This window comes from Rousettus aegyptiacus, unplaced genomic scaffold, assembly GCF_014176215.1.
Source record: "Rousettus aegyptiacus isolate mRouAeg1 unplaced genomic scaffold, mRouAeg1.p scaffold_m13_p_1, whole genome shotgun sequence".
Classification (NCBI taxonomy): Eukaryota; Metazoa; Chordata; class Mammalia; order Chiroptera; family Pteropodidae; genus Rousettus; species Rousettus aegyptiacus.
Window position 1 is genome coordinate 151,453,505 of NW_023416284.1, and position 13,068 is coordinate 151,466,572.

The following is a 13,068-nucleotide window of genomic DNA, read 5'->3' on the forward strand; positions in this document are numbered from 1 at the left end:
ACAGAAAAATGATGCCTGGCTTTTCGAAAGAATTATTTTCCTACTTCTACTACAAGATGAACTGTTCTAGGAAGTTCAAAATATCATTCCATTTTACTTATATGGCAATTTCCAAGAATACAACTGCTGCATTAAATAAGGCACTTACTTTTATAAATACTACACAGAATAGCACATGCTCACTTTTTGTCAATAAGTATCATTAACTAAAATGCTACTAATTAGGAATTTGTGACTTTCTTTTTTGCTACAAAGTTACTTTTGATATTGTGTCAGCTTATTAAAATTTCGGTAAGATTTTATGGTAATTTAATGAAGCTGTTATAAAATCCTAAATACTTAAACTTATATATTTGCAGCTTGTCTTGGGGTTATGTATATCAGTTTAAATATGAAAGTTATTGTTTATAAATATATATTAAAGCCCTGATTGAAGAAAACACAAACATATTAAATCTATTTATTAGTTCTTACTTTATAAGTAATTTTTTAAGCTAATTTTAAAAAATCAAAATCAGTTATTAGCTTGGCTTTCTCATATACACTCCCTTCCCCATACATACAAAGATATGAGGAAAGAGAGCAAAAGAAGACAGGAAAGAGTATAAAATTTGATTTTGTGAAAATGTTTAATTATTGTCTTGCTAGAAGCTAACATTATGAAGCTGCAATATTAAAGCAACAGCAGCAACAGCAACTCAACAAGAGTTGTTTGGCTTAAGCCAGTATTATTACTCTCACTTCATTAAAATTCCTATTACTATAACTATTTTACTTCAACATTATCGCCATCAGCATGCAATCATTTCTAAGCCCAAAGATGCTTTCAAAAAGCTTTCCTACCGCTCCTTTTTTTTTTTCATTTCCCTCTCATACACTTTTTAAAATTAAAAACAAATATGAGGCACAAAGAGTTAATGACCTTTCCAAACCTAAAGTAAGATAAATGACATTCTAAAATGTTTGAGTGTGATAAGACTATGCAGCTAACCAATCGCTACTTCAGAATTCCTATGTGACATCATAAGACCTCCCTAGAACACTTTTTCTCCTCCACGGGCTTCAATTGTTCCCATAAATCTGGTAACAGAAAACTTCCTAGCTAAACCCGGATAAGACTCCATACTACTCACAATACTCTATATCTTGTGATCATCACAACAGCCAAGGTAAGAAATGGATTTCACTGATTTTGGTAAGCCTTACTTTCTGTAATTTAAACGTATTGAACTTTAAAAAAAATAATTAATTATATATTGTAAAGTTCAGTTCAAAGGTAGATAATAAAATGGCTCATAGCACAAAAAGCTTAATTTCTAAAAAAACGCTTATCCACTCAGTGACTAAGACTTAACTTTGAAATAATATGGGCTGCCTTCATCCTCGTTATTGTCATTTTCATTTAACTTTCACTTTTATTTTGCTTTTCAAAACTGAATTTCTGCCAACTAAAATATTTTTCAATTATCTTACCATATTTGGTGGTAATGGTAATTTGATTTCTTCATGCAAAAACGCTTCATTTTATTATTTATTACTCTACTGAGAAACAGGACACAAGTGGGCTACTTACATCTAGAATACTATAAGCAGTCCTGTGACTGTCTGACATGCACATCACTGGCATGACTATTCCAATATTATCATCATGGTTCTTTACAGAGAATATTAACAAAGTAGAGTTGAGCACAAACCATTTTAAACGCTTTTGAAGCCTTTTTTCCTCTCTATAAAGTCCAATAAACTTAAAACAAACACTGCTTTAAAAAATCTGAGTTTTTAATAAATTTTATATTAAATTCAGTATTATATCAATAGGTTTTGAAATTGAAAAACATTTGTCAAAAACATATGTAAAATTCTTTCTAAAGTTACAGAATAGTAATGCAGCACTTTAAAAATAGATGTTAACAACACAAACATTCCTAAATATCTCATTTGAGTTATGTGATAAAACAAGTGTTTATTCTAACTCTTATACTTTTAACAAGTTACAATCCTCAGTTTCCTCTCTTGCATTTAGAAGGGGAAAAAAGGAAAAGAAAGAAATGCTTCGGTATAAAGATGCCACAGTAAATTTTATAATTTGTTTAAATTCTATGCTATTCTTAATGTTATAATCCTCTTTAATACACAAAGTGTGTCTTCATTCATAAATCTCGGTCATGGGCATAAAGAATAATATTACATTGATTTTATTTCATTATTTTTATTTTCATATATATGTCAAAATAAAATTTAGCTCTAGAATTCTAAATTCTTATGACAAAAGTTAACTCTATTGCTTTTTACAAATAAGAACTAATTCCATAAGCAACTTTGCTTAAGGCATGCAAAAACATATCTGATTTTTGTCTACTTCTGAGGCACCCTAACTGCCTCTCAATATCTTTCTATTCATAAAATGTTTTTCCTTTGATATTATACAGAAGTCATTTAGTGAAGGTGCTTTATATGCATATTTATTCATTTTTAATCAAACACCTATCAAATTACATCCTCACATTTCAAATGAGGTGTTTGTTTTTGTAGTACCAAAATGTCACCATATCATACATTGCTCCAAAAAGTTGATACTTACAAAGAGCAGAAATTCTGCTATTAGAGATATCCTTAGCGTGTGCAAATTGATATAAATTACAGTTACAATGACTTTTGTTCAAATTTCAAATATTATGTCCTAGTGCCAGACATTATGTCCCAACTAGTTTGTCTCTATCATAAGGTGAAATTTAAGCATTGTCTTTGTTTAAAAGATATATGGCTTAAAATAAAGTGCTTAAAAAAGTGTCAGATGAAATAAAATGGAAGAAACGTGAAAGACGTTTAAATAATGAAACATTAAGTTTTAAAAACAAATGAAAGAGCTAGAGTAGTTTGTTTTAAGGAGTCATATCACTATCATTTCCTGAAACTCAAATATCAAAAATTATTTTAATAGTATTTCAGTGGACATAAAGGAAAATAATATTGAAGAAAAAAACTGTATTTGGTTACCTATTTATACATATTGTTTCTTAATCTCACTAAATTAAGAGAATATTTGTATAGATAAAATAGTTCAAATAAAGTATAAAATTTATAATTTATTAAATGTACTATGTAATGTATTACAAGTAATAAATTAAGTAATATATTAAGATTTTAAGTAAAAATTAAATGTAAAGATTAGATTACCAATCCTATAAAAAGGGTCAATTGGAACATCCTTCTTTATTCTTGAATGATTTCCTAAAAGCATTGGTATATTAAAATATTTCATTTGATCCTCCTTGCTCTCTGTATGTTCGACACTTCAGCTCTATTTTATAATTTAGGAAACAAATGTGAAAAGGGTAAATTGCCCAAGGTCACAGAGCTAGGAAATGGGGGAGCCTTGGCAGGAGCCAAGATTTTCTGACTGCAAACCACATGCACATCCTATCCACAGAACAACATGGCTTAAAAATAAAACATGACATTGGCAAAGCAAAATAAATTGAAAGTCCTCAAATACTGTAATGGTACTCTAAAAGGCAAAGTTAGAGAATATGAACTTTTATTTAAAACCACTCCATTTTATTTAATTTACTCATAAGGCATTATGTCCTTAATACCCTATATAATGTGATCATTTTCAAAGCCAGGGATGTAAGAAGGTTGTACATGACCTTAGTTATTAAGTATTACACCCTGGTGGTAAAATTCAAATAATTACACAGACTTTAAAAAACAACATGAATAATCGAACAAATTAGTTTTTTTATTTGTTTCATTGCTAAAATACTTGTGCTTTTAATCCATTTAGCCTTGATAACCTAAAGTCCAGGTTAACTTCTCAAAACTTTTCACAAAACCACTTTCATACTATATTCCAGTTCTATATTAAATATTTCAGCGTTTCCCAGTTTCACTTCTGACATCATCACAGTCTACTATTTAAAACATTCAACCCCATGTTTTGAGGTTCTTAAACAGAGGAATCTTGTTTTGTTATTTATGCTGCAGAAATCACTAACCTTCATCTAAACTGTGAATTAACTGATCAAAACAGCAAAGTAGTAAACATAAAGGTTAGAAATCCAAGAAACAATCCTTCTAAATAATAGTGACCTAAATCAGTAGTCTCTTTAAACATTTCTAGAAATAATATATCAATGATCTTACCCTACATAACTCTGAAGCATTTAATACCCAATAAACACATGAAAATGAGGCCTGAGTACACATCTTCACCCCAGTATACTTATAGTCAACTGAGGACCTCTAGTGCTTTTTAAAATGTACTCCACCTTCAGTTCCTTCAAAATAAAACAATACAAAACAAAACCAATCCACTCACATTATTGGTGGTAAAGTTAACTGGCAATCATTTTTCCTTAAAAGTTCTCCTCACATGAGCTTTCCCAAAGAGGAATCTGAAGCCTCAACTACTACAAGGTTAAAAAAAAAATAGTTTAATTCCAAATAAATTAATTTTAACATAATAAACATAATGAAGACAGGCCAATATGCCATCACAACAGTAATGTGCCAATTTCAAAGACAAAATCTCTATATGCTATTGTTTAAGGAAGTTTTCTCAAGGCATAGCTTTAAAACAATGGAAATATTTCATTATAGGGTCAATTAAGGGGTTGAGAATATATTGATTTTTATGTTTACGCAGTTATTTTCATAACCAGGCTGAAGCAGCTTGAAGATTCTTTCAAATAGCCGGTATGGGCCAACAAGCTCTGGAATGCTGCTGTCACAAAATAACTTCAATCAGAACTTCCAAGTTTAACATTAGGCAATCTCAAAAGAAAAATGACTACCAAAATAACTTTTGGATGCTAAGAGACTGATGATAATTCTGATGATGAACTGTCCTCATTTAATTCAATAAGTTAAAAATAAAATAAGATGCATACACAATCACTTCTGGATTACCTGCAAAAATGACAGTGAATAGTAGGTGGGAAAATCCCCAAATAATCCTACTACAGACAAATCCTGTCAACTCAAATCTATAGAGAATTCTAATCTTGTGAACCAATTAAATAGAAAAAAAATTCTAAAAAGTGTCAGACTGCAATCTTGGATGTGTATTAAATTTACTAGCAAAATATGACCACATTTATTAAAATAAATAGATAAAAATAAAAGGGAAGCAAAATTCTGAATTCCATAAATACAGCTAAGAAACCTCAGGAATTTATAATTTAAGTAGAGGGAATACCCCAAAAAACTAAGTTCAGGAAGTTCTGCAAAGCATTGAAAGTGCTTAAATTAAATGACTGCTCAGCATACACATCATCATTATGGTATCAACCATAGTCTAGCAAATCATAAAGCAGACCACCAAAAGTTTTCAAAAGTCTGCTGAGGTTCCTATTGTACAAGAATGCATCTGCTATTATGTTAGGCAATAGGACTCACTATCTCCTAATAGTGAGACAAAGTGAGGACTCCTGCAGAAGCTGACATAGTACCTTTTCACTCAAAATGTTGCCTAATATGGCACATGATATTTGTTGAAGGATAAGAGTTGCCTGTGGTTTGTCTCTCTTCTTCCCCTTCAAAAAATAATATTATCTTGAACTTTATTGTATTTATTGTATTTGGGGGCAAAATAGAAAAAGTGAACCACCAAAGGCTTTATAAATCTTACAAAAAATAGTAAAGAGTTGGTTATTTCTCCCATCCCTCCAAAAATTACAATAATCATAGATCCCACAGACATATAAGATACTCTGTGCCTCTGAGATACAACTCAAGAGAAGAGATAGGGATCTGGTATTTCTACACCCAAATTCCTATGAAAGCATCTTTCATATTTTCAGTATTCTGACTGTAGGGCCTGGGTGATGAATTAATTTTTAAAATGTCCTCACTCCTCTTGTGCCAAACACTTAATTTACACATACTGTGATCCTCTAAAGTGTGTATGTGTGTGTGTGTGTGTGGGGGGGGGTGCACCAATTTCATCTCCATGGCTGTTTAAGCTAGAGGCATATCCAGAACATCCTAACATGATCTATTTATGATTATCCTAAAAGAATGCTATAAAAAAAATCAGATAAAATGAAAATAAAGTGAAGCTATTTTTCTAGGGTCTCCACCAAATATTATTCTATTAACAGCTTAGTTCTAAGAAGAGAGGAGGGAAAAAAGACAAGAGGGGTTCTAAACTCACGGAATGGGTGTGAGTGCAGAGAAAAGGATGATAAATACCTGACAACCATGCCATTAATTATGATGTAGTAAAGGGCAAAGACAACTCCAAAGACAGGACTGTGCTGTTCCCACACAGCTTTTCAACTCTCAACGTATTATAGGAAGCCTCATCTTGTAGGGATGATTTATGGATTAGTAATAAACTGGGCCCAATGAACTGAATGCCTACAGCTAACATTTCAGCATGTAAAGCAGATTTGGTTTGGGTTTTAGCCTAAGATTATAAAGTGACTACAAATTACTTTAGAATTATAACCTTTCTAAATCTGACAACAAACAAGATACTATCTTTGGTTCTCCTTTATATTCAATTTGTTTCCAGGAACAAAACTATCCTTTTTCAATAAGTTGGCTGTTGAAATATTATGAGTTATCTTTAAAATATATTCATTACACTTTAATCAGTAAAGAGCTCTTCTCTTTAGGGCATACCGCTTTGTATTTCACAAACACCAAATACTAATTTGGACAATGTCTAGTTCAGGTTAAAGTTGTTAATCATTAACAATAAGCTTATCTAAATTGCAATCCTCTAATGCAAATCCTCTAAGCCTCATTTTCCTCATCTGTAATAGGAAGATTTAAGAATACTGGAGATTATGTGTTCAACTACTATTCTGTTACTCTAAGTGGTTAATCTGTTAATCACAGCACTCTTTGATCATTATCAATTTCCTAGCAGTATTAAAGTAAATCATAAAAATCGCCTATTTTACTCCTTTGGTTTATTCAAATAGTATCAATTATGCACTAAGTACCAGAATACAAAATGAACATGTGGTTCCTCTTACTCATGAACTAGAAGCCTAGTTGGGAACATAAATATGTAGATCAAAATTACAATACAGCCTGATAGCTAGCTTGATATTGGTAACACTACCTGCTGAAAGCCAGCAGAGGTGATAATCGATACTGCCTTAAAGAGTAATGGAAGGTTTCATTAAGAACTGATATTTAAACTGGGCCTTAAGGATCCACTTAAGTTTGCCTGGCAAAGAATCAAGGGGAGGGGGGGAGGGCGGTGCAGGTTAGAGTGGAGGGGGAGGGGCAACATTTCAGGGAGAGCCAGAACAGCAAAAGACAAAATCAGAAAAGGGAATGGAGTATTTATGGAAAGGTGACATGTTTCATGTGAGTGAGGCACTACTCATCAGTGTCAGAATAAGGAATGACTCTTGTATATACAATGCTTCCTGATGAACAGCTGGCCAGCTTATTTCTTTTCCACATTTTGTCTCAAAATAATTTTTAAACTCAGACCTTTCAGATCTAAAACTCCACAAAAAATTAAGTTCAAACAGGAACTGCCAATGCTAATTCTTATTCCTTTCTTAACTGTACTATTATATATATCCTTATAATAAGCAACTAATCAAATATATAATAAAGGAAAGATTTCTTTTATTTCCTTCAAAAGAAAGAAAGGAAATCTTCCCCGCTTTTACCCAAAAGTATATAAATTCAATATATCTACTATAAGCAAATATAAAATGAAACAACTTAAAGGATGCATTTTCTTTAAGAACAAAAGAAAACCCCTTCATATCCATAGTATTTTATCTGAGGAATCCAAACAAAAGTAATTAAATATATATGAAGTTTAAGCTGCCATTTTCTAAGTGGAGAGTGTTATAGATAAATTACGTAACAGCTACTTGTATTGGATAATGAAGAATATGTTAGAGACATATATACATACTTATGTATGCATATATGCTATAGAATATATACTAAAGAAACAAGGGTTGTTACCAACTCTTCAAAAGAATAAAGTTTGATGTAAGTTGGCTATTAGGATTTCCTCATTACAGACCAACACTATGAAGGAGGCCAAATGAAAGTCCAATCTAGTATATAACTCAGATCATTAAACGGCCAAGCCAAAGTACTGAAATTATGGAACCTACTCACCATATACCACATTTCCTTGTAAAAATGAATGCCAAGTTCTCACTGATTGTGCCTGATACACCTCTTCCCCTTTCCCATTCTTTCAGTTTTCCCCTCTTGCTCACTTACTTCATCACTAGTCTGTCAGAAATGGAGCTGACAGGTTAATTTGGGTTTTCATGTACTGAGATGATGGAAAATCACATCTGGCAGCTGGAGTAATATAGTAGTATCTTCATTAACAATGATATATCAACAAATGTTAACAAACATTATCTGGGTAGGTAGTTATGGTTATTTTTTTATTCCATTTCTTCCATTTCTAATTTTTATTTTAAAATTTACAGATGTATCCTGATTGACAACAAAATATCCCTAATGCTAGTAGCTATTATTTAATTTACAGTTTATTGTTAATCTATATCTAATTTTTCTATAATGATCTACTGCTTTAAGTTTTATTTTCTTTGTTTTATTAATTAGCACAAATAATTAATTAGGCAGAAGAGCTTGTAGGAACTCTGAAAAAAAGCTAATGGAAACCACAACTTGCAAGTACAGGTCATGTGTAAATAGGAACTGTCTGTGGTAGATAGTGAGATAAAGTGTGACTTCTGAGCCTGACAGCCTTCAGTACCTCATTTCGATTCTTATTAAAATGTTACTTAAAATAGCATATTCTACAAAACTATAAAATCATATAAAGGAATAACAAACATCTGAAACTATAGTACTGGTAAAACATATCTCATTTAACTATTTTATTCTGACTCAAATCAACATATGGAAGTATTACATGAATTTCTTTTTACAAGATTTGCTCTGGAGCTATTAATATACTAACGTTCGCAACAATTATGTTCACAGAGAAACAGTCTTAATGAAAATATGTGGAAAGACTTTCTCCAAAGGGAATAGCCAAAACAAGCTGCACCCTAACCAAAACTATACTTCTAGTCATTTTGAGAGGAAGAGGCAAAGACTAAAGTTAACTACACTCCAAACACAAGACAAATGAGACATCGTGGTGACCCTCACCAAAAAAGACACACTCAGAGAGAGACACACAGGCTAAGGAAACACCTGTGTGTGTGCACACACATATACACAGACTGTAAATATTTTAATGTCATAAATACGAATAATGTTGATGAGGAAGATGAATACAAAATGTGTTTTACCTGTTCAGAGACTAGGTTACACATATGATCCTAATCCATTTACAATTTTTACATTCCAGGCTACCTAAAAGAAGAGAGTCCTCTCACATTTGGCTGTCCGCTTTTCACCTTTCTCTTGATCATTTAAAACTTCGGACTTCTTTGCCTTCCTGTATCATGGAGAAAGTCCAATACCTCACTCGCTCTGCTATAAGAAGAGCTTCAAACATTGAAATGCCTCAACAAGCACGTCAGAATCTCCAGAACCTATTTATCAACTTCTGTCTCATCTTAATATGTCTCTTGTTGATCTGCATCATCGTGATGCTTCTCTGAAGTTCTGCTACAATCTGCAGTGATGCAACTAATCGCCATCAACTTAAAATCTGTCATCCCACGAAAAGAGGAAAACAGACCACTTCCTAAGTAGAAGAATTTATTTGTGAAAAGGTCAAGATTCAGAACAAATTGATAGCAAATGTATTCATCTGCTGCATCTTGTAAAGATGAAAAGGGCTCTATTATCAAAATTAACTTTAAAATGACTATTAGTATGCATAATGTAACTGCTGATTTCCACAACAAATCTTATAAGTTTCTATCCCAAACCTCTTCTAAGGATGAACTAGGGGTTTAGTTTTGAAAACACATTGCTAACAACTTCACTTCATATATAAAGCACTAGCTTCACTATTTGGGGTGAATATAATTTATCTTGTACTGTAAAGGCCTATTTGGTGTTTATTAATTATGTTTCAGGTCTTTGCTAAGTACCAAAATAATCATTCAAAAGAACTGTCATCACCTGAAATAGCCCACTGAATCCTCTTATCTGTTATCTTTATTATCATACAGAAATCTTTGTATTAACTATCATAACCTATATTCTAAAATAGAAATTGTGTTCTTTTTCTATACTTAACATTTTTTGAAGTTTATGAGAATCAAGTAGGAAAAAGGTATGTCATACTTACATAAATAAAATTTCTCTTAACTAATTTTTTCAAAGAATTATAGAATTCTACTACATGTAGGTAACCATAAATCTATTCTCTCTAGGACATTATAATCAATACATAAGAACTGTCAGTTAATTTAACAGCTGACGATGTGATTAGCCATAATTACTAATAAAGTCTAACCTTAATTTATAGCACTGTAATTGATTATCTGAGTTGAAGTACATAACTTGCCATACTATATCTGTGGAATCATGAAATATTAAGAATTTAGAATGGTTTTATAGGTTGTTTTCTATTTTACCCTCATACTCCCTGTAGGCAAAGAAAAGAATAAAAGAAAACTGTAATATGACAAGCATTAAAAAAAATAAAATTTTGAATTCTTGTTCCAAAATTAACTAATTCTTTGATTACATTTTGAAATAAATTTTTCATCCCTTTGTTGTTTATAACAAGATATAGCTACTTTCTTTAATCTATCAACCGGATGGTAAACATCTGTTTGGTAGGCCACTCTACTATACTAAATTACACACCCAACGATGCCAATCTACAATTATTTTCTTGCTGAATATATTTTCAATTTCCCCTCTGCCATTTAAAAATATCTTCCAAGAATTCATAAAACAGAAGTAAAAATTAGTAATAGAAAACTTATTCACCCAAATTGGGTAATTTAAGTTGACTCGGTTTAAAATTAAGTCTAAAATGGCTTACACCTATACTGCATCATCTAATAATTTCAACCACAGTTCAAGACATATTACTAATATAGCAATTATTAAAGAAGTTGAGAATGTGTGATTTATTATATGTGTTAAAATTTGGTTACTAAAAAATTTTGAAAAATCAACATTAACCTTGGTTTGTAACACAAGTGCTGCTAGTGGAATAGTGATGGAAACAAATTTTTCTGAATCCCTGAGCAGTACAGGAGATGGGGTTGGAAGGAAGTTCACTGACATCTGAGGAACCAAGGGAAAAAGAGATCTCATACTGATGGGGATTTCCTGAGCAAAGCCTCACCTATGAGTTGATGATCCCAAATATCAAATAGAAAGTTTATAAATAAAAGATACAATCATTTCACTGGTATAACTGCCCATGCGAAAAGTAATCAAGTTCTATAATTATTACCTGCATGCTCTAAAAAATAAGTGGAAAATTTAAAATACATCTATTCCTTTCATTATATTATGCATTACAACACAACCTCAAACTATAAACTGTGAAGATATAAGGTTTTTCCTAAATAAAACAGGAAGATTTTTTTTCATTCTGTCTTTAATAGAAATTAAAACCTTATACTACCTGATGATTACAGAATATTGCAACTCAGGTATAATGTAGAACAAAAATCTATTCTTTAAATGAAACTTATTTACTGTTCATCATGATGTGTTAAGAGTAAGATAAAATAAAATAATGTATTTAAAAATTTTTAAATACCAAATTCTCAAATACTTTCTACCATAGAATAAATTCCAAAATTAATTTACAGAACCCTAAAAATGAACTAATTTTTAAATGTTTAATGTAGCTTTTATATTTTAATTGTTCCAAATGTTTATTTAATGTAAATCATTATTAAATTTTTATATTTAATAAAATATATTAAAATGAACCTTCTTGAACTCATGCAAAAAGTAACCAAGTTCTTTAATGATATCATTCTTTAATATACTCATAACTGTTATGACCATAAAAAATCTAATATAAGCAGTTTTGATTTTGTAAGTTGTTTTCAGTGACATTCCCCATGTAAAATAAGATCAAGATTTCCCAATACAGACACAAGAGGGCAGACTTACATAAAATAATGAATTTCCTTCTACCTAGAAATTACATATCCTTTGATTACTTTTGCGTCTTACGGCAAAGTGGAAAAATGACAAATTTTCAAAAAAGATCTTCAATAAGTAATAGCACACTTTAAAATGTCTAAAAATTAGGCCAATACCATGTAGAAAAGTTGACAGATGAATAAAAGTCAAACATGTTATTAAAGCATGTATACAAAAATCACTTATTTGCTTTTTAGCTAATGAATGTGTCATAATGGCATAGCCTATCTATTCAGAGTGTGATAGTGTCTACATCTTTAAATGAATATTATCTTAGACATTAAAAATATTAAAGACAAAACGAGGTACAAAAATAATAAAACTTTCTTTTCAGAGTATGTAACAGAATACATAAAACACTCTCACATTAAAACTTTTTCATTCTTATATCGAGTTAGAAAAAATCCAAGTCATTTAACTTTGTCATTTTTATCAAAATTTTTATTTACATTTTTGATTTATATAAGAGAAAATTTTCAGTGAAATAGGTTAAAATCATTAGGAGCCTATATCTTGGCTGCTGAAACCCCACCATGAATTAAATAGGCACCAAATTTTATTTTCCTCTTTTTCACAACTGCAACCCAGAACTTAAAAATATCCTAGAGAATGTAAGAAAAAAGAGGATAAACAATTTTATCAATAAAGAAACCCCTTTTTCACTACTGTCTGTGGAAGATCCACTGTGAGCTCACAGAATTCCAGTGGACACTATTGTGTGTACAAACCCTCCATTCTTTTCCCATCCACTACCACCCCTCCCCCCCCAGAAAAAAAGAAATGCAAGAGGGACATGGAAAGGGATACATCCTTTACAAAAAGAAAACAAGACTCTTGTTTGTTTTTCTCTGCTGTCATAGTCCTTGCAGGATTAGACAGCTTTGGGGGAGGGTGGGAGGAGAAGGGTGAAACAGAACACAGGAAAGAATCAAAAACACTGGTGGACATTGCACATGGAGGCCTATATTCTAATCAACTGAGGGCACAGATGGCTTCTCTTCATTCACAAAAAAA

General features: G+C 31.3%; 2 protein-coding genes across 3 annotated transcripts in view; one reads left to right on the top strand and one right to left on the bottom strand.

The window, feature by feature from the left end:
* CEP85L (centrosomal protein 85 like) overlaps positions 1-13,068 on the bottom strand; it is a 114,986-nt gene that overhangs the window by 60,575 nt on the left and 41,343 nt on the right. The gene's annotated exons all lie outside the window — the stretch shown is intronic.
* PLN (phospholamban) lies at positions 1,042-11,318 on the top strand. Its single transcript, XM_016153616.2, has 2 exons — positions 1,042-1,169; positions 9,329-11,318. Exon 2 carries the CDS (start codon positions 9,426-9,428, stop codon positions 9,582-9,584), a length of 159 nt encoding a protein of 52 aa, XP_016009102.1. The 5' UTR covers positions 1,042-1,169; positions 9,329-9,425; the 3' UTR covers positions 9,585-11,318.